The following is a 26176-nucleotide window of genomic DNA, read 5'->3' as shown; positions in this document are numbered from 1 at the left end:
CCCTACCCGCTGTATTATCACTCTAGCCACTTCACTATATTTTTTTATCTTCAAGTGTTTTGGTATGATTTGCTTAAATAGCCACTGTATCTCAACTCCACACAACATCAGTGTTGTCACATGGAATTCAATGTAAACTGCTTCTTGGAATTCCAAAACTCCCTGGCTTGGGAATAGGTAGCATCTAATTTTATTTCCCAATGCTTATTTCCCCAGTACCATTGAATGAATAATTAGTCACTTCACCACCCGCTTGAAATACTCCATTATTTCATATTTTTTGCTTACAATTTGTATTTCATTAGTTGTCAGTGTAATTGTAGTTTCCTTTTTTTATTTTTCTTTTTTGGGTCACACCTGGCGATGCACAGGGGTTACTCCTGGCTCTGCATTCAGGAATTACCCCTGGTGCTGCTCCTCAGGGGACCATACGGTATGCTGGGAATCGAACCTGGATTGGCCGAGTGCAAGGCAAACGCCCTACCCGCTGTGCTATTGCTCCAGCCCCTGTAGTTTCCTTTTTTAAAGGTCATGGAGTTAAGTGTTTTGTTGCATTTTAAGTTATTTCTACTTAGAGCTAGATTTTCTCTTTTCATAGTTTTTAGTAGGAAAATGTATTTGGACATTGCATTTCAGCTGATAGTTTTTTGAGATTGTGTCTTTGGTGGAATATTTTCAATTCTTCTACATTTGAAAAATATTGAGTTGTTGCCATAGTAATTGGATTTGAGTTATTTTTCCATTAAAAGATTGTATTTTAAGTCTCACTAAGGAGTGGATGATCGAAGATTTGTGATCAGAAGAAGAAAATAAGTCAAATTGTCCTGTAAGAAACAGAAAATGGAATTGTAAGAAATTAAGGTAGAGAAACTGAGCCTGAAGATCACAAAGTCTAGGTATTTAGGGCCTGAATTATTAGGTAGAAGAGTGAAAGTGCCTATGTTTTAGAAGTCCTGATGTGCTGCCACACAAAAGTCTTTCAGTGGGTTTTGGGTTTAATAAAAAAAGAAGCCACCAATTTTTGGCCTCACAAACAAAATTCTAACATATTTTCTAGGTTTGTTTCTCTCTGTTACAATCATAGTTACATTCATAGTCTGTGCACACCAGCCAAATTGAATTGTCCCCTGGCCTGGAGACTTTGTTTTCTTCCTTCTGTGTGACTGCTCATGCCTTTGTCGTCGCGGTATATGCTCTTCTTGTCTGGATTCGATTAGCCAGTCTCATCCTTTGCACTTCATTTCCAATGCTGTTTCTTTTCTTTTCTTTTCTTTTCTTTTCTTTTCTTTTCTTTTCTTTTCTTTTCTTTTCTTTTCTTTTCTTTTCTTTTCTTTTCTTGTCTTTTCTTGTCTTTTCTTGTCTTGTCTTGTCTCTTCTTATCTTTTCATCTCTTTTCTCTTTCTCTCTTTCCCTCCCTTTCTCTTTCCCTCCCTCTCTCTCTTTCCGTTTCTCTCCTTCCTTCCTTCCTTCCTTCCTTCCTTCCTTCCTTCCTTCCTTCCTTCCTTCCTTCCTTCCTTCCTTCCTTCCTTCCTTCCTTCCTTCCTTTCACCCTCCCTCCCTCCCTCTCTCTCTTTCTTTCTTTCTTTCTTTTCTTTCTTTCTTTCTTTCTTTCTCTTTCTTTCTTTCTTTCTTTCTTTCTTTCTTTCTTTCTTTCTTTCTTTCTTTCTTTCTTTCTTTCTTTCTTTCTTTCTTTCTTTCTTTCCCTCCCTCCTTTCCTTTCCTTTCCTTTCCTTTCCTTTCCTTTCCTTTCCTTTCCTTTCCTTTCCTTTCCTTTCCTTTCCTTTCCTTTCCTTCTTTCTCTCTTTCTCTTTCTCTCTCTCTTTCTTTCCCTATTGCTTCTTGTTAGGATCCATATTGAAGTAATATTTTCTTTTCTTTTTTTGGTTTTGGTTCACACCTGGTGGTGCTCAGGACTTGTTCCCTGCTCTGCACTCTGGGATCACTTCTGGCAGGGCTTGGGGAACCAAATTAAGTGCTTGGGAGGAAACCTGGGTTGACTGCATGCAAGACAAGCACCCAACTGTACTATCTCTCTGGCCCTGAAATTATATTTTCTGTCACTAACATTATCTTATCTCTACTGATTTTATAAGCACATACAACCCAAACCTTTTATGCTTTAAGTTTGAACTTGTGAAGGCTAAATGCTATTATAGCAGGCCATTTAAAAGTACTTTTATGATATTTTTAGTGCTCACGAGATAAGAGACATGTATTAGAGCAATTAGGAGTTTGTGAGTAGTACTTCTTGACAGTTTTGTTTGGGCATTTTGTAAATTTGCCTACTAGATCCTGTAACATATGTTGTTCATTAAGGTTTTAGAAACCTTTATGTATTTTGGGAAGTGAGTTGTGTTATAGAACCAGGAAGCATATTTGTTAATATAACTGGTACTGATAGAGAATAATATACTTAAAAGCAAAAGGTTCTCATATCTATGCCCTATGTTTGACAACAATGATAAAATATTTATATGATGTCTTTATTGTATAGTTCAAAGCACCATTCTTTTAGCTCACACTGTATCTGTTCTTAATGTATCTTTTAATAATTAGTAGGAATATGTTTTAATGGGCATCAGAAATTTAAGGCAAAGCAGAGTTTTCTTAAAGATTGTTCATAAATTGTAGTTCTTGGGGCTGGAGAGATAATGTAATTGAACATAGTTGGCCTGGGTTCAATCCCCCGAACCTCATATGGTTCCCTGATTCCTGCCAGGAGTGTGATCTTTGAGTGCAAAGCCAGGTGTAACCCCTGAGCACCACCTGGTATATCTCCCCGCTCCCCCTCAAAAAAACAAAGGGGTTCTTTAGTATGTAATTTTATAATTTGCTACCTCACCTCAGATTGTTTTTCAAGTTTATCATTTTATGTTTAACTATTTCTCCTTCAGTTGTTATTTTTCTAGTTACTTGTTGAAAGCAGAAGGATTTTTTTTTTTTAATTTGAGAATGGTGTTTTGAAGACTTCCATCCATTTCTCTTGATTAGTGAATTACTGAAAGCTGCCGAGAGGGAGGGGCATGAAAGGAATAACTATATGAATTTACCTGGGGCCTGTTTCTTTTGTTCCTAAGGACATCTGTCTTCTTTTCAGTGTGAAGTTCCACCTTCCCTCTTCCAATGATCTGTTGTATCCCTTAGATATTTATGAAATAGTTGAAGTATACTATTCAGTCTTCTAGAATCTGTCTTTGGATTAAACCAGCATTATAGATGGTTTTATACCTACACAACATATGTATTCTCAGATATTTTTCTAATCATTTTTTTCTTAGACTTATGTCTATATTGTACATTGAGATAAGACATAATATCAGTCTTATAAGACTTCTTATTACCTGTAAGGTTATTGTGACCATTTTTTGTAACATAAGCAACCCTTTGATATATTGATGGTTTTCAAAAGTTGTAGAAGACATTTACATGTCATTTACTTTTTGAAAAAAGACATGATAAAATAATTTCTGTTCTTAGTTTCAAGGGTAGTTTGTACTTTAACAGCTGGAGACTTTTATTTTATTGATACTCAGTCATATAGTCAGTTCTTGTCCTTTTTTATATGACCTAAGAGAATACGTAGGAATCAATTTATTTATGCTTGCAAGAATGTAGGTTAAAGTGATAAGCATTTTTCTTTTCTTTTTTTTTGGTCAAGTTTTTGGGCCACACCCAGTGATGCTCAGGGATTACTCCTGGCTCTGACCTCATGAATAACTAATGGTGATACTTAGAGGACCGTTTGGGATGTTAGGAATTGAACTCAGGTTGGCTATATGCAAGGCCAGTGCCCTATCTATTGTACTCCCTAGTCTCAGCATTTTGCATTTTTATTTCATTATCAGTTTTAAAATTATTTCATTGTGATTTTATTACTTATCTCATTTATGTCTAGAATTTCATGCTTTTAAGTCATCTTATATAATTTACATAAGTTATATAACATTTACCAATTTTGATTTTCTGTTTTTTTTTTTCTTAACACTGAGAAGAGTTATTTTAATTTTTGGTTACATATTTTTTTTAAGAAACTTATTGAATTTGTAGATATTTGACCAGAGAAAAAATATACAGGTATATGCTTGTGAAATTAAGTACAGCTATTTAAGCAACTTATAAGACTCTAGGAAACCTTATATCAAAGTCATCGTTTATCTGAAATACATTAATTTCAAAATGTACATTTTTTGAAGTATGTTACTTTCATGTACCTGAAATATGTTATTGAAATTTTGTTAGAAAGAATACTTAGTTGCGAGCGTTAATAAGAAATGTGCTCAGGCTGCGTGGTATTTTTGTAGTACCATGGGAATGTGTGTTAAGAATCTGTTATATAAACTGTTATAAAATTAGATAGAAAATAAAGTGAAGTTGTCATAAATTATCAAAAGATACATCTGAATATTCCCCAAATGATGTTGATAGTTCAAAGGAAATTGAAATAAAAGGAAAAATATTGACTTAAACCTGAGCTACATATGTTCAAAAGATAATGCAAAATATAGTTTTTTAGGTTTGTTTTTTTTTTTGCTTTTTTGGGTCGCACCCAGCAATGCTCAGGGGTTACTCCTGGCTTTGCACTCAGGAATTACTCCTGGCAGTGCTTGGGGGACCATATGGGATGCCGAGGATCGAACCCGGGTTGGCTGCGTGCAAGGCAAACGCCCTACTCGCTGTGCTATCGCTCCGGCCCCAATTTTTACTGAGTTAATTTTTTAGTAATTCATACCTTCTGTATATAGTATTATATTTTAATAAAGTTTTTATTAAAGTGAACAAAAATGTAAAAGCATAGTATATTATTTTTAATTAAAAAGATGATAGGATAAGTAGTAATTATGTATTTTCATAATTAAAGAAGTGTATGTGTTGAATGAAGTAAATATAAGTAACATTGTATATCATTATGTTTTATGTTTGATACATTTTATTTTCGGAGTGTGATTTTTTTCGGAGAGGGGTCTCCAGTTTGGTGTTCTAGAGGCCAACTAGGGTTATCCATAACACCACAGGTATGCAAGGGTGTCTCCAGGGCCACACTGTTCGATGTTTGGTGACACGTGTTACCGTCACCATTACTGGGAATCCAGCTGGGACTGGCCACATCCAAGGCCTACACCTTTAACTGTACTATCTCTCTAGCACAGATGTTTAAGGGAAGCTTTTGCAGAGAAAATGTCATAGAAAAATATAATATTTTGTCCTTAAAAAGGCCTCCCCTCCCCAAACATACACTTAAACTCTTTTTAACTAAAGTGTTACTTCAAATGAAATGTATAATTTCATTTAGTGAAAAAATATCTTCAATTACATAAGAACTGTGGTGAGGGGTCCTCAGCACTGGTGGTGGTGATTCTGTATAATAATTTTTACAACAAATCCATAAATGTTAACACTATTGTAACTGTGTTACCTAAACTGAAAAAAAAAAAAAAACCTCCCAAACTTCAAGAAGGCACTGAGTTCAGACCTGCAAACTTTTCACTTATTAGTTCTGTGAATGTCTTTCTTTTAGATACCTATTTTTTTTTTTCTAGTCTCTGAGGTAGTAGTGGTGGTTAAGTTTTAGCACACAAATTGCCTTGGGAGTACTTACTGAAACATTTAGGACTATAATCCCCAGAATTTTTGATTCAGTAAATTTCAAGTGGAACACAGAAATTGTCATTTTAAGGAAGTACTGTAGAGAATGCTATATATATATATATATATATTATATGTATACATATATAATATATATATATGGAGCAACATTTTGAGAAAAAAATTTTATTTTTTGGGTCACACCCGGCATGCACAGGAGTTACTCCTGGCTCTGCACTCAGGAATTACCCCTGGCAGTGCTCAGGGGACCATATGGGATGCTGGGAATCGAACCCGGGTCGGCCGCATGCAAAGCAAATACCCTACCCGCTGTGCTATCACTCCAGCCTCTGAGAAGAATTTTTAAATAAGACACAGTAGGGCCAGAAGTTTAAAAGTTCTTTTTTCAATTTTACTAATATTTACTGATTAGTTAGTATATAGCAGACACATTTGGGTGGTTGTATTATCAAAGGTTATATTACAGCTATCTGTGTGAATTAAAGTTGGGTTGCTACAATTTACTAGAATTTTGTTCTTTGTAGGATGTGATAGATGGGGAAAAATTCAGTAGCAATGTAAGGACTATAGTATTTTAGGAGTTGTCACTGTCATCCCATTGCTCATCGATTTGTTTGAGCGGGCACTAGTAACATCTCTCATTGAGAGACTCATTGAGAGACTTATTGTTGCTGTTTTTGGCATATCCAATACGCACGGGTAGCTTGCCAGGCTCTGCCTCAAGGGCTCGATACTCTCAGTAGCTTGCCTGGTTCTCTCAGAGGGGTGGAGGAATTGAACTCGGGTTGGCCGCGTGAAAGGCAAACGCCCAACCGCTATCGCTCTATCTAAATTTACTTATTCTTTTACATTTCAATTCTTAAATGTTAAAAATATTAGAAAGAAATAGATATATTTTTAGTCTTATGTACCCAATCTATATACAACATATTGCAGGTTGGGTAATGTGTGTTACTTATGGCTAATATCTTTCTCACTCTTATAGTCTTTTTCTACTGTAGCTGAACTCTCATTTGATCAGTGATATTTTTCAAAGTATATGTCAGATTAAAATTTTCATATTTTCATCTGTTACTAGTATTGTATACCCATAACTGAATAGAAAACAATCCCTTATAATGATAAAGAATAGAATATTCTACTCTTCTTTTTCTTTTTATCCTTGAAAAATTGGTGGATATGCTTTGGTGGTCTGTTTAATATCTCTCAGAAACATATGATATATTGCCTTCATGGAAGCAAGGTGAGAAAAACAACCGCAGTCCTAGACAGTCTTAACCCTTATTTATCTTACTAGATACTTCAAGGTTGATAGTGGTAGGGAGTTTGTTTTGGTGTGAGTGACAGGAATGACAGCCCTTTTTAACACTTGCTGGTGGAGCTACAGAACTGTCACACTTGAAAGCCATGAATATAGCTTACAGAAGTCTGTAAAAAATGTGAAAAGGACTGTTGAAATACTTAGGACTTTTTTCAGTTTTTATTTTATTTATTAATAGCAGGCTGAGTAGTGTGTTTAGGTTTACTTAGTTCTCTTTCTCCTGTAAAACACACTTTTTAGGAGGTGATAGCTCCCATATTACTGACGAGCACCGTTTTTTGTTTATTTCTACATGCCATTACCACTTTATTCTAAACACCTATGAATTGTTAAAATATTCCAATATTCTATTTCTTATTATATGTGCACATATATAATTAGTTTGTTAAGTTGTCAGTTAAAAATAATCTTTGTGTTGCTCTGAATGATTTTTAGACAAAGATCAGTCTTGTCTTTTCTTTTGTGAATTCTTAACTCCAAAATATGGTCACTTTATAATCCTTTGAGAACTAAGGATCTCTGAGTATTTCAGATCTTTTCCCTGCCATATCTTTTAAGGATATTAGTTATTGATTTCTTTTTGCAAGAGTGTAAATGTTTATATGCTTTCGGGGTATGTTGTTAGCACACAAGCAGTCACAGTTTTAGCCCGCCACTGCAGTTTCGTAATATGATCTGAGCTGCTTTCTCTCCTATCATTTATTAGTCATATCATGTTTAGTTTTGTTTGCCGTCCCTGAAGTTCCATAAGAGCTTACTTTCTTTCAGAAGGAGTACAGCCAAGTGTCTGTCTGGGAGATGCAAAGAAAATAGGCTCCAGAATTTTCTTTGCCTTTTTTGCTTTTCATCTTTTAAGTAGAAAGGAAAAGAAATGCATTATATTTGTTTTTCACTCCACTCAGAAAAAAACTTGCTTCACTTTGTTCAGTAACCTTCCTTCCTTTTATAAGATGATTTGGAAATGAAGTTTAATTGCAAAAGAGAATTAAATATTCAACTCTTTATCATAAGATTATTAGAAACACTGATACTTTTCATTAAGATTATTTACACATTCATTACCAAGATAAAGAAAACTATATATAAAATGAGTTGAATGGATGTTAAAAATAGAATATTATGAGGAAAGAAATAAAGGATGATATTTTAATATGTCTTTATGTTTTTCCATTATTTAAATTTTTATTGGAAGGAGAAAATATGTGTTTAGTGGAAAAATGGGTAAGTTAATATACAAAATGTGTAATAGATGCTGGAAATAGCAACTTAAATGATCATTTTTTAGTAGTTTCTAATAACTACTACATTTTAAATAATGATATTTTGCTTTATATGTTTTGGCAGGAATTATTTTTGTTTTGACCTTGTTATCCTTATACTTTTTACAAAGCATAATTCAAAAGTTCTTAGATCATTGAGGGTCATCTAGTTTCTTGTGGCCCTCTTTATGGCTGTCACTTTTAATTCTTCAGAGTCTCATGCCAGTTCTTTTTTTGGTTAGTTGGCGTCCTTGCTGATTCTGCCTTCATATGGCTTGTCACATCTAGACATTCGTTTGCTGAACTTCTCCCAGCAAGTTTTCCTAAGTCTTTCACTAACTAAAGTAATAGCAACTCTCCCATTTTCTGTGTTATGCCAATTCATTGGTTTGGTTTCTTAGCTTACAGTCATTTTTGTCTTATCCAATCAACTTTCTTTCTTTGCTATTTTGCTAATTTCTTGTAGTTCATATTTCACTGTATAATTCTCCTGCTTAGATTTCTCTGCTGGCATTTTTTAAGGCCCTCTCTGCTCTTTGAACCTAATTTAACTTTACAGATTAGTTTATTGCCACGGTTCCTTTCTTCTTTCTAAAGAGAGCAGTGTACTGTTTTCTAGAATGTCAGTAGCTTTTCTCAACAGTGCTTTTAAAAAGTATTGCACTCATATCTAACATAATTCTTCTTTCCTCCTTCCCTTCCCTTCCCTTTCCTTCCCTTCCCTTTCCTTTCCTTTTTTCCTTTCCTTTCCTTTCCTTTCCTTTCCTTTCCTTTCCTTTCCTTTCCTTTCCTTTCCTTTCCTTTCCTTTCCTTTCCTTTCCTTTCCTTTCCTTTCCTTTCCTTTCCCTTTCCTTTTCCTTTTCCTTTATTGTTTTTTTCTTTTTTTGGTTTTGAGTCACATCTATCAGTGCTCCGGGCTACCTCCTGGCTCTGCAGTCAGGTGTAGCGCTTGGCGAGGCTCAGGGTATCCTTGTGTGGCGTGGGGCATCGCACCTCATTCACCCCGGTCAAGGCTTACACCCTCCCTGCTGTACTATTCCTTTAGCCTCTCCATTCTTCTCAAGTTTATTAAGAACTTTGCTCTTTTGGGGGTGGGGGTGGGGGAGGTTATACCTCACTGTGCTCAGGGCTTACTCCTGACTCTGTGCTCAGGGCTCACTCCTGGTGGGGCTTGGGAGACCAGTAGGAATGCCAGAGATCGAACCCGGGTGGGCCACATGCAAAATAAGTGCTCTATCCATTGTACTATCTTTCTGGCCTCAGGACTTTGTTCTATTTAAATAACACTTACTAAGTTGTCTTTTTTTTTCCCCTGTAGATAGATGTGGCCATAAATTTTAATACCTTGATTGTAGTTTTCAAGTTCTCGAGTGTAATGTTTCTGTTACATATGATATAGTCTGTCTTCTATACTCCCCTCATTTTGTAAGAATTTAAAAGTACTTGCTTACAAAGCTTTACTTAAATGTACAAATGTAAAATGTAATGAAACCAAAAGTTTGACTGATTTTGGAAAAAAAAAGACTTAAAATTGTTATATTGAATAAAAGCACTCTTAAATACCTATTTTCTTTTACTTTTAAATTGTCATCTTTAAATAAAATTTTAATAAGTTTAATTTTTAATTCCCTGAGAACTGAAATCTTGCTATAAATTTATGTGGGTTAAGGATATTAAGATTGTATCCTCTAGTCTATGCTAAAAATGAAAGATCTAATTGACAATCAAGCTGTCATGTCTCCAAAAAATTATGCAGGGACTTAAAAAATAGATCATGGCATACCTATTCTATAATCAACCCCATTCACACTTGGGATATGTAATTCCTCTCCTTTATTTCATGGAGTCTCTTCTCCTACCCCCAAATCTCATTTCCTAAGTAAATAGAAATAAACTATTTTACTTCACTTTAAAATAGACCACATTCCTAAATATTGATAAATCATAAATGAGAGGTACAAAATTATTGTGAATGGCTTTAGAAAAGAGGTAATTATAAACTATTTAGTTTTCATAATAAATTCGAGTAATGCTTGGTAGAATAATAGCCTCCTAACATTATCAAGCAAAACAGAAAAAAAATAGCCTGTATCTTATTGAGTTTCTCCTTGGATAGTTTTGTTTGTCGAGGCTGTAGCTGGTGATACTCAGGGTTCCCTCCTGGCTTTGCACTCAGGACTTACTCCTTGAGGTGCTTGGGGAACCATATGGATGCTAGGGAATCCCAGGGATTGAACCCAGGTCAGCTGCATGTAAGGCAAACGCCTACCTACTGTACTATTGCTCTGGCCTCATCCTTGGATAGTTTTTAAGTTAATAGTTATTATTCCCATTACTTTGAAGAATTAACCCAATTATATAGAAATTTATATCTGTAATTTGTAGCATGTGAGTTAAAAAATACAATTTTAAGGAAGACTTCCATATTGAATTTACTATTTCTCGTATTTGTTTTTTCTTTAAAAATCTTATTCTTACATGAAAATGTAGCACTTGTGCTTTGCGAGGTAAAGTTACTTGAAATAAAGTGAAAAATTTGCACATTATAGTAAAGGTCATCTCTTTCATAGAACATTTAATCAAATGCTTCAGCTTCTCATTCTTTTAAGTTGAGGTCAGTAATTACAAATATTCTTACTTGTTTTTAAAAGATGAACTTACAAATATTTTGTATAATGCACCACATAATATTAGTTATTATAACTTATCTGGCAATCAGTGGATGCACTTTTGTATATTCATAATATAGCAGTTATGTTTGTTATTTGTCAATTGCAATGTCATTTTAGGAATAATCATAGTTTTAGAGGGTAACATTTTATTTGCCACTTATTTTGTAGATGAGTTCTAGTAAACAAGAGGATATGAAAGCAGTTTAGACAAATATATTAGAAAAATGTTACTAAAGCTGTCTTTGGAAATGAATACATTTGAAGATTAAAACAAAATTTTCTTAATATGAAAATTTTTTCTTGATATAAAAATAGTCTAATTTTTATTGAATATGAAATGATTAAATTTTCATTTAGATTTAGGAGTACGTATAAAGTCATTTAAATTTTTAATGTCTATTACATATTCTGCCAAGTATATCAATGAAATAGTATTCTTACATTTTTCTATAAAGTCTTGATTTCTGTGTGGGTTACAAAAATGAGGTCTTCCTTGCTTATGCTACTGTCTTGTTTGATCTATAGAAGAGTAGATGTGTGGAAGAAGTTAGCTATGCCTTTACCAAATTTAAAATTATATTGATGTTTTTATAAGAAGTAAATCAGTATTTAATTTGCTGTTTATAACCTCATTGATTCATTCCCCTCCCCATATTAGGGTTCTTAGTATATTGAATAGTATCATTTACACAAAAGTGACATACTATTTAATTGTTCCACATAATTTTTTTTTATTTAAAAATGAGTGGCTACTTAATTTAGTGACTGTAGTTAAAAAAATAGAAAAGGTTTTCACTAAGTCAGTTGTCAGGTAGTAAGTATTTACCTACTTTAACTTATTGCTAACTTTCTCATATAGGTACATTAGCACTCATTGATAGATTATTAGATGAAAATACTTGGAAGATGCTTTTTTGATATGAGATTCCCTGGCCTGATATCAATAGTTAGGGTTAATAATTTCATAATTATTCAGCATGATTTGAAGACTGAAGGCAAAATATTTTAAGTTATTAAGTGGTATAGAGTAGAAAAGTTGATGAGTTACTGCTGCTTTTAATGATTTTCAGAATATAAACAACTATATAGTATTTTGAAACATTTAGGAACTATGATGTGAGTTGCATTACTCCGGAGTTGCTCTGAGTCTAAAATTAGAAGCAGTTGGCTTTGTTAGGCCTTTCTGTAATGGTATTATTTATTTTTCCTTGACTATACTCAAATTTTAATATGAAAAGATTGACTAGAGTAAAGTTAGGAAGTCAGTTTATTTTATTGAATGCTTTTTACTTGTATACTTTATTTCTATACATATTTAGAGTATCTGGCTTAAACTCAACAAAGTGAGGAAGATTGTAATTTAATTTTCTTTCTTCCCTTTCTTATCCATTAGTTTGCATATTATAGGCATAGTTCCCTTAATTAAAAAAATTAATCTTTTTGTATAATAAACTTGAACTGTATGTTTCCTTATCTTGATGGGGATATATACAGGGGTTTGTGTTTCAATTTTGCTTCTTGACTTTTAAATATCTTAATAAATACTATAATTTTCTATAGTAAAAATAAAAGGGTAAAGTTTTGAACATAGTTCATTATTTTTGATGTATGAAAGATATATCAAGTACTCTATATCAGAACACATAATATACAAGAAATTCTAAATTGCTGTGAGATTATTTGGAGCCCATCCTTTTAGTCTTTATGTTAAAATGATAGTCTAGGAGTCATCACTTAAATATATCTATAATCTGTCGCTTAAAAATAGTTCACTTTATATATATATATCATGTTGTATATATATGTATAAAGCAAGGATATCTGTGTCACTTACATTTTAAAGTTATACACTTTTTTAAGGCTATGTATTTATTCTTTAGAAAATATGACTTACACGAATATCTTAGGATGGACATAATTTTGACAAAATATACACATGGTATTACTTTAACAAACTGCCATGCAACAAATACATTAAGTAATGAAGAAGTTGAATATATATGAACTAATCTAATCTTGACATTTACACTGAAAATTTACACCAATACTTGAAATGTTCTTTTTAAATATTTGGCAGTAATTTTATTTTTTACAATTTTAAAACTTCTAGATATGGATTTGGTAAATTTTCTAGTCTGTGACAACCTGAGGTACTAAACATTTTTCTCTTATTTCACTGTCTTCAAAGTTAATTTTTTTGTTTCTTTTAGGTTCTATCCATGAGTTGTGTATTACAGCATTGTTAGGCATGGGATCAGCTTCCACTATGGAAACAACTCGCTTTTTCATTTTACTTTTCAAGACCTTTTGAAATTTTTGTCTAGTGAATGCGTATAACAGCGGGTGAAATATAGTTGTTCCATAAGCCATGACTAAAAAACACAATCTTAGTTTTACTAAAAGGTCACTTGGTCCTAAACACAAAATGGTGGTATTTAAAACAGAAATTGGTGTCCAGCAGAGAAGAAATGTAGAAATAATCAGCAAAGACATTCTGAAGACTCTCTTTTGCCTTTCTCGCCGTTCTCGGTGTCGTTTCACAGCTCGCCGGAGAGCAATTATTACTGAGACTGAAGTTCTTACACCAAAGACGACATTTCTCCCACCACTGCTTTGGGACATGTCTGTGGTCTCATGTGTGGTTAGAGAAATCGTCTTTTTCTTCCTTGTTTTCTTCTTTGGCCCGGTAGAAAATCTTGTGCCTATCCGGATATTAAGAGCCTGAAGTATTTTGGTGTATGTGATTAACATCACTACGACAGTGAAAAAGAATATTGGGATCTGTACTAGCAGGTGATAATACATTCCCAGTTCAGTGTAGTATTCATCAGTGCTGACACACAGAAGTGTCTTGTTTTCCCACGTATTTCCACTTTGAAGGCTGAAAAAATTGACCTCAATAAAAGGAATCAAAAAAGAGAAAAATGAAAAAATCCAAATGGATGTCATTAGCATTACAGCTCTGCCCATTGTCAGAATTCGGTTTGCAGGTTTTACGGAGATGTCATATCTGTCTAAAGTGATAGCAAAAACGTTGATTGCTGTTGAGACACTTGCAAAAGATACACAGGCCTCATGGAAACAGCAGATAAGAGCAGTGTTACTCTCCAGTGAAAGCAGAAGGATAACTATAGTTAGAGGAATACATCCCACACAGATTATCACATCCAGCACATGAAGATTCATTGTAATAATGTTACTGACAGAGTTGATTAAGTTGGATTTCATGCAGTAAAGTACCAATACGGTGAGGTTGCTGCCAAGTCCCAGTACAATTTCTAACATAAGAAATCCAGTGAGAGACACTTGAAAGCTTAATGGGTATGATAGTGGTTGGTACATATTGGTGTCGATGTCATCAATGTCATCGCGCACTGTAATGTTAGATTCAGACTGCATGTTGATTTCCAGAATGGGAGAAAAACACATTCTCTTGGAGCATTCGTTTTTTTCTCCTAGAAAGTGAAATAGAATAAACTATTTGACATTTTGCAGTTTAAATGACGTAAAAAAGCATGTATTGGAAAAGAATCTTTTTACTGTGTTCTTATTTTAATTTTTAAGCTTGTAAACTATTAATGAAGCATGGAGAATTAAGAAAACCAGGGCTGAGTTATTTTAGTGTGAAAGGAACTTGGGTTTTCTTGTTGACGAAGGAACTGTCTGAAGCTTGTTCCCTGCAGTGCAAAATTTGTTTAATACACAAAACATGTTTTCCTCATTTGGATTTGTAGACTTATTATTTGAAATGTAGTATATTTTTGTATAATAAAAATATACTGTAAGAACTAATTTTAGCTTGATCTTTTAATATTTTTCCTTAAAACATGAGTAGGTGAGGAATAAATACTGTTTTAATATATCCTAGCATAATTAGTGTAGGTGAAAATATTCCTTTGAGATTTAAAATAAAATGATAAATGGTGCATAGTGACGTTTAAAAAGCTATTTGTCCAGAGTCTTATTTTAACCATAATAATCACAGATCAGCAGTATACTTAGGAATATTTGGAGTTATTTCTCACAGAAATGGCAAATGATGTATTTCATATTTCACAGTGAAAATGCTCACTGAACTCTATACTTCACGGATTTAAATTATAAAAATTGGGAAACACATTATATTAAAGTAAAAGAACCAAATTAGTAAAACAACACTAATGATTTCTACGATTGATTTATTTTTGTGACCACACCCTCTTGTACTTAGTGAAGAAGAAAGTTGAAATTTAATAGCAGTTCAAGAAATAGTTTTGAAATTATTTAGAAAGAATATGAGCTGATTGTTTAAAGCATGTTTTTTTAAATAAAAAATGAAATTCTAGGGAAAGGAATATCTAAAGTCCATTTTCTGAGCAGTCTTTTAAAAGTTACATATTTCCTATTAAGTCTTTGTATAAATCACCCAGTGTATATAATAGCAAGGAACACCAATAAACTTGCTAATTCATATAAATCTATAAATCTGTATTTTAATATATAAAGTGATAATAATGTTGAATTTTGGTAGCAAAATATTAGTACCAGAATATTCATTTAAAGTATAAACTCATACAACCAACTAAATTTCACATTTCACATATAGCAGTTTGTAAAATCATAATCAAACACAAAGCATAAAAGCTAGTCATTTTTAGAATTCAGTTTGACCTTAATGTGATCTTTGACAAGTTTAGAATATAGTTCTTGTTAGGTAAATTTTCAGGATAATATTTCAAAAACATGAATTATAACATTAATTTCTTTTGAGCTTGGCATAAAGTATTACTAGAGACAATGATTCAAATAAGTAAAGGTCTTAACTAACATTGACATCTCACGAAAATGAAAAATTTCTGGGTGCCAGATTTCCCTAGTTGACAGATAAAACACCAGGTCTGTCGCATCAGTTAGCTTGATCATTAAAGCAGAAACGTCAAGTTAGAGGATAATTAAGAACTATGCATCTCCTCTAAAGCAAAGTTCTCTTCTTTTGTTAATGTATAACCGTGTGCTGGGCTGCATGCATCTTCTGACCTACCTGTTTGTTGTTGCCTTAGGGGCCTTTTGGCTCACTGGAGCAGTTTCTCACAAATTGGTACATGATGTCATGGACAGATTTGACATAAATGTTTACCTGACAGCAGTGAAGTAGCTGTGTTTTATTTCATGTCTTGTAGGAATTCTTTCATTTTTCTCTCCAAAACTTCAACTGCATGAATTGTGAGATTTAGTTGGCTGATGAATTTCTATGGACCAGTATAAAATATCTGTATTTGTTTTGCCTTAATAAAGTCACGATCAAGAGAAACTTTCTCAAATAATAAGAATTATGTTTCCCTTTGATGGAGTATATGACAGTGTCACTTATATTTTCCAGAGCATGTGAAAACAGAAAAGGAAACACAGGTTTCTAGCTTCTAAAATATATTTAGACACTCTTTTGTTAAAATTGAAAATCTGTTTCTATAGCAGTCCTCATTATTTTGAACTGACTTCTTGAGCACACAACTTGCTTTATGTTATAAATCCAGTTTATGTTCTTTTGATTAAAACCATTCCTTTCTAATTTGGTTTGTTTTCATTAAAAGAGGATACATAATTGGTCATAAGCTCAGATGGAAAAATCCTTGAGTCACATCAATTGATAGAAATATCTGAACAGTTAGTGCAGAAAAAGACTTGCTAAAGCTTCATTTAGCTTGCTGGTAATGTATGCCATTCTCCTCTTGGCAAGTCATATTTCCCTGCTTCTTCAAGAATTAGTAGTTCCACAATTCTGGTATGTTAAATATTAACTCCCCCTTTAAAAATGCTCACCATTTTGTTTTCAGGCATTTATAGTTTCATTGTTTTTCTTTTTGTGGCTATTTTATATATCATCTTCTTGGGATGATTACTGTCAGTTTGTTATATTCCAGCAATAATGTATTCTTTGGTTTTTAACTCCTCAGTATCTTAAAATCATTTTTTTTTTTGCAAGAATATCCTGCAGCTTGTGGTTTAGACAGCTAGGGAGATACTCGATCAGTTGAATTCTTCATATTGCCAGTTGTAAATACTGAATTAGCTGCTGTGGGCCCTCGTGAAAAAGGAAAAAAAGTAGTTAAGATACAGGGTTCCTAATCATTTCCACTTAACTGAAAGTTACTTTATTTTTGTTTATTTTAATGCCTTATGCAGTTATTGTTACCAAAATAGCCAAACTATTACTAGAGCCACAGCTTACGCATAAATTTAAGGGTTTCTTTGAATAAAAATATCTTTTCATAACAAAGATGGTATATGTTATTTAATAGCAGCATTACAAATATAGCCAGAAAAGAAAAATTACATGTTGAAAACTAATTTCTGTTCTCATTTTGGATGCTAACCTGTATTTTTTTTTCAGAAATTATGTGCAATTAGCACTCACTAAGCACATTGTCAATTCCTTCTTCCTTCGTGAAAAATTTATCATTTCATGCTATAAAATATTGTAATTTGCTTGATTATTAGCCACATAGTTTGAATTTTAACTGATTAAGACACATCTCATAATAAGATAGTACAATTTTCTGATGATGGATTGTTCATGTAGTTGAAATGTAAAAAGTAATACAAAATGTAACTGCAAATTAAATCATTTCGGTGAACATGCTCCAAAGCAAACTTAACAATCTAAGTAATAAATAATAGTTCAGTAGCAAACCTGGTTCTTTAAAGAAATACAAGCTATATTTTTAACACCTGAAAAAATTTGTACGATGACATTAGAAATATTTTGTGTGTTTGAAGTGAATTAAAAGTGATGTCTTCATAGTAAATCAACAGTATATTTTGATTTTAACATTATATCCTAAACAAATTACATTAAAATAGATCCTCAAAGAAATAGATCTGAAATACATGTTTATCCATAAGTAGAATTAAACAAAAAATGTTTTTAAAACCTCTTAAAATTTAGACTGAACATTTCCGAAGTAATTTTATCCCACTATACCGGTTCAAAAGCAGCTGTATACTATAATAAGGAATGCATCTTACCTCTGCTAAAGATTTGATAAATTCTTGATGTAGTTGAAGCATTTCCAGTTTTGATTGATTCATTTTGTTCACTTGTTAGTAGAGGATTGGGGAAGGAGGATCATAAACAGCTCTTCCAGAATGACCTTAATGAAAATATGTGTCTGTACTGTGCCATTGTTTCAGCAGTACTGCTAATGTATGGAACATGTAGTGCTGCTTAGAGGCTGCTGCAGTCTCACTCTTCCTACTGTGGAATCAATAAGCATCTGAAAATACATAATGAAAGTAATTTAACATACTGAAGGCTTCTTGTCTCCAGAGACAACATTTAGATTCAGTCTTTCTAAATAGGAGCTGCACTGCTTTTCAGAGGAAAGCCTGTTCTTGGGCAGCTTTTGCAGAATGACAGCCTACCTTGTCGCTTCTCTCCACTGCAGAGAGATGCAGTGCATTCACTAATTTTGATTGGTCAGTTGTATTGAGCTTAAACTGTGCTTCACATGTATAGCAGGGACTTTCCCCCACTGTTTTATATAAGGATGCGTTTAAAAAACCAAATTGATAAGTGATTCTGTGTGGCTCTGAAATGGAATATGAGTAAATTAGTCTTATAAATTTTATATTCGGTTCTGCTTTGTTGTTCATTTATGGCAAGCACTAAAAATGCAAGGAGGTAGGGGCAATAAATAATTCCTTTATACAAATATATTTTCTGTTTTAAAATCTGTGTAATTGCACTTGAATATTTTATTCATATATGTTTTTGGTTGAGATTCTTTGTTCTACAAATAGAAATTCACTGCATCTTTACTGTGAACCACATTGAATTTCAAATAGTGTATTTGTATTCAAGTCAATGTCTCAGTGTATTCTAAATTGTTACGAACTTCCCAAGGTGTTATATAGTTATGACTGTAACATTCATCCTTTCAGGTACCCATTCACTTTATTCATTGGTTTCACTAACCAGCTCAACCTTAAGATATTTTTACAGTTTCTTGTTAATTGAATAGTCTTTGTGTATAAAGATTTAATTGTATTACTTTTGAGATTGCTACTCAGCTTCACCTCTGGTCACTCTATTTTTTTTTCAGTAGCTATATATTGATCAGTTACTCTAGTATTTTATTTCAAACAGCTATTTTTATTTTTAACCTAGGCATTTATTGGATTACTATGCCATAATTATTACGTAGAGCTTAGTTAATGTTGATGGTTATATATTGGTAAAGGAAAGAGGAAGTTAGTAACACATGTTAATAACACATTATAATAAGTTATAATGCTAAATCATTTTGAGCTACCTACGCTGTCAAAAGAAAAATGATGTAAATTGTAAATAATTAGCTTAAATGCTAATTTAAAATTATGTCTTTATTAACTTGTTGCCTAAAAATAAATTTTTATTGTTAAATAATTGGCTTTTTGTTTTTAAAACATGAGTTGACTTTTTAAAATTGCTGTATTCTATGTCAGTTGATAAAAGAAGGCATTTTTCAAATGATTGAATTAGTAGAATACTGATCATCACCTATTTCTATTATTTTGGACTATTATGATCTTTATTTAAGAAATTATTTTCTAAGTTTTTGTTTGCAATTATAATTACTCTTTTACAATCTTGAAAAGCTTCATGAATTTTTATAATCTTTCCACTGAGAATATTTAAGCTTCACAGCTGGCTGTGTTGTATGCATTTTGAATATCATTCCTATAGTAAAAGAGTAATGTGAAAAATTTTGTTGTGAATTTCTGAAATTTTCTACATAGTTTTTAGTAGCAAAGTTTTGGTAATGCTAAAAATCTAAACATTGTTATGCTTTTATTCATGCATTTGAAAGTTGGAGGAAAGGATTTTGTCTAGATGCCAGCCATGTTGAAAAGTAGCATGAGCATGTGCATAAACACACAAAGTTATTTTACGAAGTTATTTTAAACTTAAAACTAAAACTGGAAAAAAGCAAAATGGTTTAAAGTTTGTGGTGGGGACAAGAAATTACTGGTATAACACATATACTAGTTTTCTGTGGAAGCATTCATGTATTTGCTTGCATTTGTCATTAGAATATATCTCTGTGTGTTGTTGGAAACCAAGGCACAGGAAAATTTAGTGACTTGGAAGAGTCATTTAATTGGCAGCAGTGCTAGTATTAGAACTTTGCAAACCCCTCTCAACTTCTAGTTGGCTCCTCTTTCAGGACAATCTCAAGATTCTTGAAACTTCAAATGGTATGATTAGAGTTTAGTCACTGCTTATTAATTATATGATTTTTTTTGGACAAATCAGTTCTCTGGAACACTGTATAACTTTGATTCTTGATATTTTATATATATATATTTCTGTGCTTTGTTAACATCTCTGTGAGACAATATTTCAAAGTTCAGATAATTTTGAAAAACATATTCTGGGATATCTCTTGGCAGGAGAGTAATAACAAGAACTCAGAGTTCAACATTGCTTGCTTCTTAGGCCTTATACAAATGCTTTGTCATTAAGGGCATATAAGGCATCATGAACAGTAGCAATTTTTTTCCCCACATGATGCTTAATATAGTTTTAGATAATTTTTAAATTACATAATGTGTATATAAATAAATATGAAAAGATTCTGATGATTTGGTGATTATAATAATTCCGATTCCCTAGCAGAATTATCCTGTCTACTTTTGTTTTTTATAAAGATGAAAATGTCTAACCCATTGCTTGAGAATTAGATTATATTTTTTCTTGTAAAATTGCATATGTTAGAATATACAAAGATTCTTGTTTCCATAGTAACGGATTTCACACTTGTGTATTAAAAAATTAATATAGGATCTGAATTTTGAAAATGTTATATTGCTACTTTAAATTTAATTTTTAAGATAACTGTGCAGATTAGTTAAGAACTTGGGAAAGCAGTTTCATTTTTTCCTAATGATAACTGAGCAGCAGATGTGAATTTAGCACACACGTTAAAATTCTTTTTACCTTTTTTTTTTTGTAAATATTTTGATTGTATAGGAATTCTAACTTCTAAAATTCCTGTTATGGGAGTTTTTGGTTTTTAATTTTATGTACTTACTCTCTTAGATTTGGATGACTGTTGAAAGAATTATTGTTGCTCTAATCATGTTAGATCATTCCTACTCAGCTTACTGCCAGTTCTGATTCTACATTTTGATTAGTCTTTATTTATTATAAGTGCAGAAATAACTCAACTTTGTGAAATATGGAATTAAACATAACTAAAAGTGCTTTGAAGTGATTTGTAGAGAATATATGCAATTTCAGTCTCAAGTTCCTTAAAAAAAAAAAAAAACAAAAACCTGTTTTAAAATTGCTTTGCTTCAAGGGGATGAAGTAATGTATACTTCACAATGAACTCTTAACATTCTCCACTAATGATGATATTGGAACCCAGGGAATAAAGGATTATTTCAATTTGAAGCTAATTCAGAAATTTTGTTTGGTTTAAAATTTCTGTCACAGCAAATGTTTTACCAGAAAAATAAAAATGGACCATCTGCCGAAACCTCCATCAAGTGGGGAGTAGCCAAGGTAGTAGAGTGTCAACAACATTAGTGATTCATTGTCTATAAGAAATTTATTGAAGATTGCTTATTTGGCTAAGAATATGCATCAGAATTGTCTACTCTTGACAAAAAAAATACTTCATCAAACATACATCCTTATCCTTAACTGGGCTGGATATTTAAAATATTTCATTTTTATTTTTTCGCATGATGTATTTGTCAGAATCATACAAATACATGAAATTTCTATATTTTTTAAAAATCAAAATCTAGATTTTGGACATTGTAATTATTAATTTTTTTTTTTTTTTTTGCTTTTTGGGTCACACCTGGCAATACTCAAAGGTTACTCCTGGCTCTACACTCAGGAATTATCCTGATGGTGCTCAGGGGACCATATGGGATGCTGAGGATCAAACCCAGGGTTGGCTGTGTGCAAGGCAAACACCTTAACCACTGTACTATCATTCTGGCCCCTGTTCATTACTATTTTAAATCTCTCTCTGTCAGCTGTCCTATTGTTGGCTTGTCGTTTTGTGGGCCCTGTCCATATTACTACCCTTCACCCTTCCCCCCAATTTTCTGGCCTACTACTTTAACTGTCTCGTGTGTCTTTGCATTATTAAAAATTATGGATTTTTTCCCCCTTATATTTCAAAGAATTTACATAGTCATGTTTATGGTCCCCAGATACATTAATTCTGCTTTTTTTGTTTTTGTTTTTGTTTTCGGGTCGGTGCTCAGGGCTTACTTCTGTCTTTGTGCCTAGAGATAACTCGTAGTTGTCTTGGGGACCATATGTGAAACTGGGTCTTGAACCCAGGTCAACCATGTGCAAGGTAAGCACCCTGCCCACTGTACTACCACTTTGGCCCTTGATTGCTCTTTTTTTGTTACTTCATATTCTTTGCATAATTCTCCTACTGTAAGTTATTATGCAGAATCAAATTTATTTCTGTCCTAAAGCCAAGTCAAGTAATAACCAAATTATGTCTTTAACAAGCTACAAAGCTAAGGCAAATACCCTCTTCTGTGATGTTATGAGTTCTGTGCTCTGGTGGGAGATGTAACTGAATGACTGTATACTTGTGGCCTCCTATCAATTCTAATTCGACATGTTATGCTGTTGTAAGTAGGTTGCCATCCTTTATGTTCAGGGACTGACAGTGGTGTTCCACTATGGACTGTTTCACTGTCCACTGAATAATTTCTGCTACTTGGAAGAAGGATGCATTTTAAGAGCTGATTGGTAGTAGTTAATGTCTATGTTCACTGGCAACTTTCTTTTAGTTAAACACTATAATATTTCTTCACTTTCACTGTCTTCTAGACTCCCTTTAAGGATGTAGTATCTATGGAAAATTTTGTAGTGCTTTTAATTAAATTGCAGAGATATTTTTTGGATCAGTTTGAGGAAAATAGACATCATTCAGTTTTCCAGTTTATGGACACAGGATCTATTAAGTTTTTTAATTTTATCAGCATTTTTATAGTGCTTTTCTTATAGATGCTGTGTGTTTTAGATTTATAGGTAATTAAATTTTTTTCATGTTATTGAAATAGCACCAAATAAAAAACCTACAATTTCAATTACTGGTTTTTAGCATATATATATTTATATTTAGCACAGCGCGTAGGGCGTTTGCCTTGCATGTGGCCGACCTGGGTTCGATTCCTCCATCCTTCTCGGAGAGTCTGGCAAGCTACCAAGAGTATCGCCTGCAAAGCAGAGCCTGGCAAGCTACTTGTGGCATATTCGATATGCCAAAAACAGTAGCAACAAGTCTCACAATGGAGACGTTACTGGTGCCTGCTTGAGCAAATTGACAAACAACGAGACGACATTGCTACAGTGCTATATTTATATTTATTGTGCAGTTACTGTGACCTTGTCTCCTGCATCTTGATTAAACTTAAACAGTAGTCTTAGAGAGGTTTTGTCTTTTAAAATTGTATTTTATTTTTTGTTTTTTTGGCTACATCCAGCAGGACTGAATTTTACTTTATGCTCAGGAATCATTTCTGGAAGGGCTTTGGAACCAAGTGCAGTACTGGGGTTTGAACAAGAGTTGGCTGTGTGTAGGACAAGCACCTTAACTATCTTCCAGGCTCAGAATCCCATGATCTATTCTAAAGAGGTAGTGTCCCCTGCAAATACAGACAGTTTACTACTTCTTGAATTGTTTGATTGTTTTTAGCTTTGATTGTTTTTCTGTTTTGTTTTGTTTTTTGCTTTTTGGGTCACACCCGGCAATGCACAGAGGTTACTCCTGGCTCTGCACTCAGGAATCACCCCGGCAGTGCTCAGGGGACCATATGGGATGCTGGGAATCGAACCCGGGTCGGCCGCGTGCAAGGCAAACGCCCTACCTGCTGTGCTATTGCTCCAGCCCCCAGCTTTGATTGTTTTTCTTATTGTACTCTCTGGGACCCCTGGTGTCAGAATTGATAGGAGTGTGTTTGAGTAAGCAGTCTGCCACATGTTCTACACACCCCTGAATATCCTTGGGCATACTATATTTTATATCTCAAATGCAAAGACATAACTATTCTTCCCTACATTTCTCAGGTTTTGCATTTGTAGGTTCCAGCATTTAGGGATGAAATGATGACTTCCTAAACGAAAAGCAGACTTTATTCTTTTTGTTGTAACACTGGCCAGTTTTACAGTGTTTTTCAGCTGTGACTTAAACCCACTGTGTATAGAATATCTGTCTAGACTTCTCTGCCTGGAGGACCTTCAAAGGAAGGTTAATTTTCATTGCCATGATCCTCATTTTGCGTTTTGTGTCAGGGACTATAAAAGTTGTTTGCTTCTGACCGAGGCATCTTATATCTTTTGCTCAGATCCACGACAGTACCAAGCTAGCTTCATACATTGGAAGTAGGTCAAAACCCTAAATCTTTAATAGATTTGGACATTTTTGGCTTCCTGTCAGAGAAAACGTAGAATCCCTGTGGGCTGGTTTTGAGATATTAGATATAATAAGCAAATATTCTTTTAAGTGATAGGCTAATAGATACGCTGTTGACTTACCTGTTAATGAAATTGGTGGTGGAAGAGGGTGGGGGCATTAGGGCCACACTCAGCAGTGCTCTGGAGCTACTACCAGCTCAGTTATTGGGGGTCACTGTTGGGTGCTTACCATCAAGCCCTGCTCCCTGAATGCAGAGCAATTACTCCTGTCCATTGAGCTGCCCTGCTAATGAATTTCAGAGACTAAGCAGTAAGAATAGAATTCAACAAAGCTGCTGGGAAAAAGTGCTTTGCTTTTTGCTTAATGTTATTACAGTGAGGCATTAAGCCTCTGGGCCCTAGGCAAAAAAAGTGGTAATATGGCTGTAGCTGTTGAATCAAGGGCTGTTGCTAAAATGAAGAGTTCAGCATTTAACATACAGAATTCCGGTAGTCTGAAAGCATGTAAGCTCATTTGAATCCAAGTAGCAGCCATGTAAGACTAAATTTTAGTGCCATCATGCTTATTGGTAGAGCAGTTTTCCCTCTATGTCCTGTGACTGCCTTCCCTCCCCTCCCCCCCCCCCCGCCTCCATTCTATCCTCAACTGCTTGAGGTGCCAAATATGGTCGGGAACTTCACAGAGTAGGGGGAACTTAGACTTTGATAAGTCTGGGACAGGACGCTTAAGTCACCATCCTAAGCAGTCATGAGGGGAGAGGCAAAGGAAGCTAGAAGGATGGGAGCACACACTGGAGCTCCGTATGTCTGCAAAAGGGCCAATTCCTGGCCCTCTCGGTGCGCACCTCCTGGAGCACAGCTACCCCGGGCTCAGCAAGAAGCCTGGCACAAGGAAAGCCTCCCACAACCTCTGTAGGCTTATCCTCCTCCACTCTCCTGTTCTCCCAGGCCCTGGTTAGAAAATAATGTGGCCTCCTGGCAGCTATTGATACAGTCCCTCTTGTGTGGGGGTTAAGTTCCTTAGTCTATGTTCTTCAAGTGGGGAAAACACTCAAAATCAGAAAAGCTGGAGTGTGGGTGGATCCTCTGTGCCTATTTAGTGTTCTGTTGTTCCGGTTCCCTCTGCTAAGTGTATAATTGGTGTTCGTAGTCGATATTTTCATGTACTTATACCAAGATTGCTAATCAGTTCACAGGGGATTCTCCCATTCATTCCCAGAGGGGACTTCAGTGTGCCCCCCTCTCCAGCCATCCAACAAAAACGATGTATTATCTCAGGAGGAAAGAAAAGAAAATTCCAGCTTAGGCTAAGGGCCTTAGAATTCTGGAGTCCTCAGGCCGTTCCCTAGGACTGCAGTGCCCTCTGTCTGAGCGAGCTGCCAAGTACAGCTCTTTTGAAAAGGCTGCTGCTGAGACTTGACTCAGGCGTGCCTTCTAACCCTCCCTCTAGCCCAGTGTCACCTTTGGGGGGTAGACGGGAAAACTAACAGGGAAAAGATGAAAGCGGATCTCGTTGGTCAGGAAAATAGTCACAGCCAGCCTGACCTTACGGTTAACTAAATTTGCACAAAGGGGCATGCAACCCACTTCGTGAATTCCTTGCCTCTCCTGTGCTGAAGTAAAGCCACTGGCTATTGTGGTCCTTGATTCACAATTATTGTGGATTTGAATTACTAATGGCTCAGTCAGGGTTAAGGCTGATGTGTTGCTGCTCCTGCTCAATCTTAGTGCCAGCAGTGAAAGAACTGAGAGTGGATTTATTAGTCCATTCCATTCAGCATTCTGACCAACACTCTCCTTTATGTTTTTTTTTTTTTTTTTTTTTTGCTTTTTGGGTCACACCTGGCGATGCACAGGGGTTACTCCTGGCTTTGCACTCAGGAATTACTCCTGGCGGTGC

At 34.2% G+C, this 26176-nt stretch overlaps 2 protein-coding genes across 6 annotated transcripts in view; one reads left to right on the top strand and one right to left on the bottom strand.

The window, feature by feature from the left end:
• COG5 (component of oligomeric golgi complex 5) overlaps nt 1-26176 on the top strand; it is a 230955-nt gene that overhangs the window by 45799 nt on the left and 158980 nt on the right. The gene's annotated exons all lie outside the window — the stretch shown is intronic.
• On the bottom strand, nt 1823-18259 carry GPR22 (G protein-coupled receptor 22). 5 transcript variants are annotated; one of them, XM_055132558.1, is made up of 3 exons: nt 17862-18259; nt 15877-16917; nt 1823-14311 (listed from the first exon to the last, which is right to left on the bottom strand). In XM_055132558.1, the coding sequence occupies exon 3, from the start codon at nt 14283-14285 to the stop codon at nt 12987-12989; it is 1299 nt and encodes a 432-aa protein (XP_054988533.1). In that variant the 5' UTR covers nt 14286-14311; nt 15877-16917; nt 17862-18259; the 3' UTR covers nt 1823-12986. The 5 variants fall into 5 exon arrangements, with proteins under 5 accessions (XP_054988533.1, XP_054988541.1, XP_054988547.1 ...); XM_055132566.1 differs by having other exon boundaries at nt 15973-16917; XM_055132572.1 differs by having other exon boundaries at nt 16656-16917.

The sequence above is a fragment of the Sorex araneus genome, chromosome 1 (assembly GCF_027595985.1).
Source record: "Sorex araneus isolate mSorAra2 chromosome 1, mSorAra2.pri, whole genome shotgun sequence".
NCBI lineage: Eukaryota > Metazoa > Chordata > Mammalia > Eulipotyphla > Soricidae > Sorex > Sorex araneus.
The sequence above is the reverse complement of the archived record's forward strand: the minus strand, read 5'-3'. Positions and strand labels throughout refer to the sequence as shown.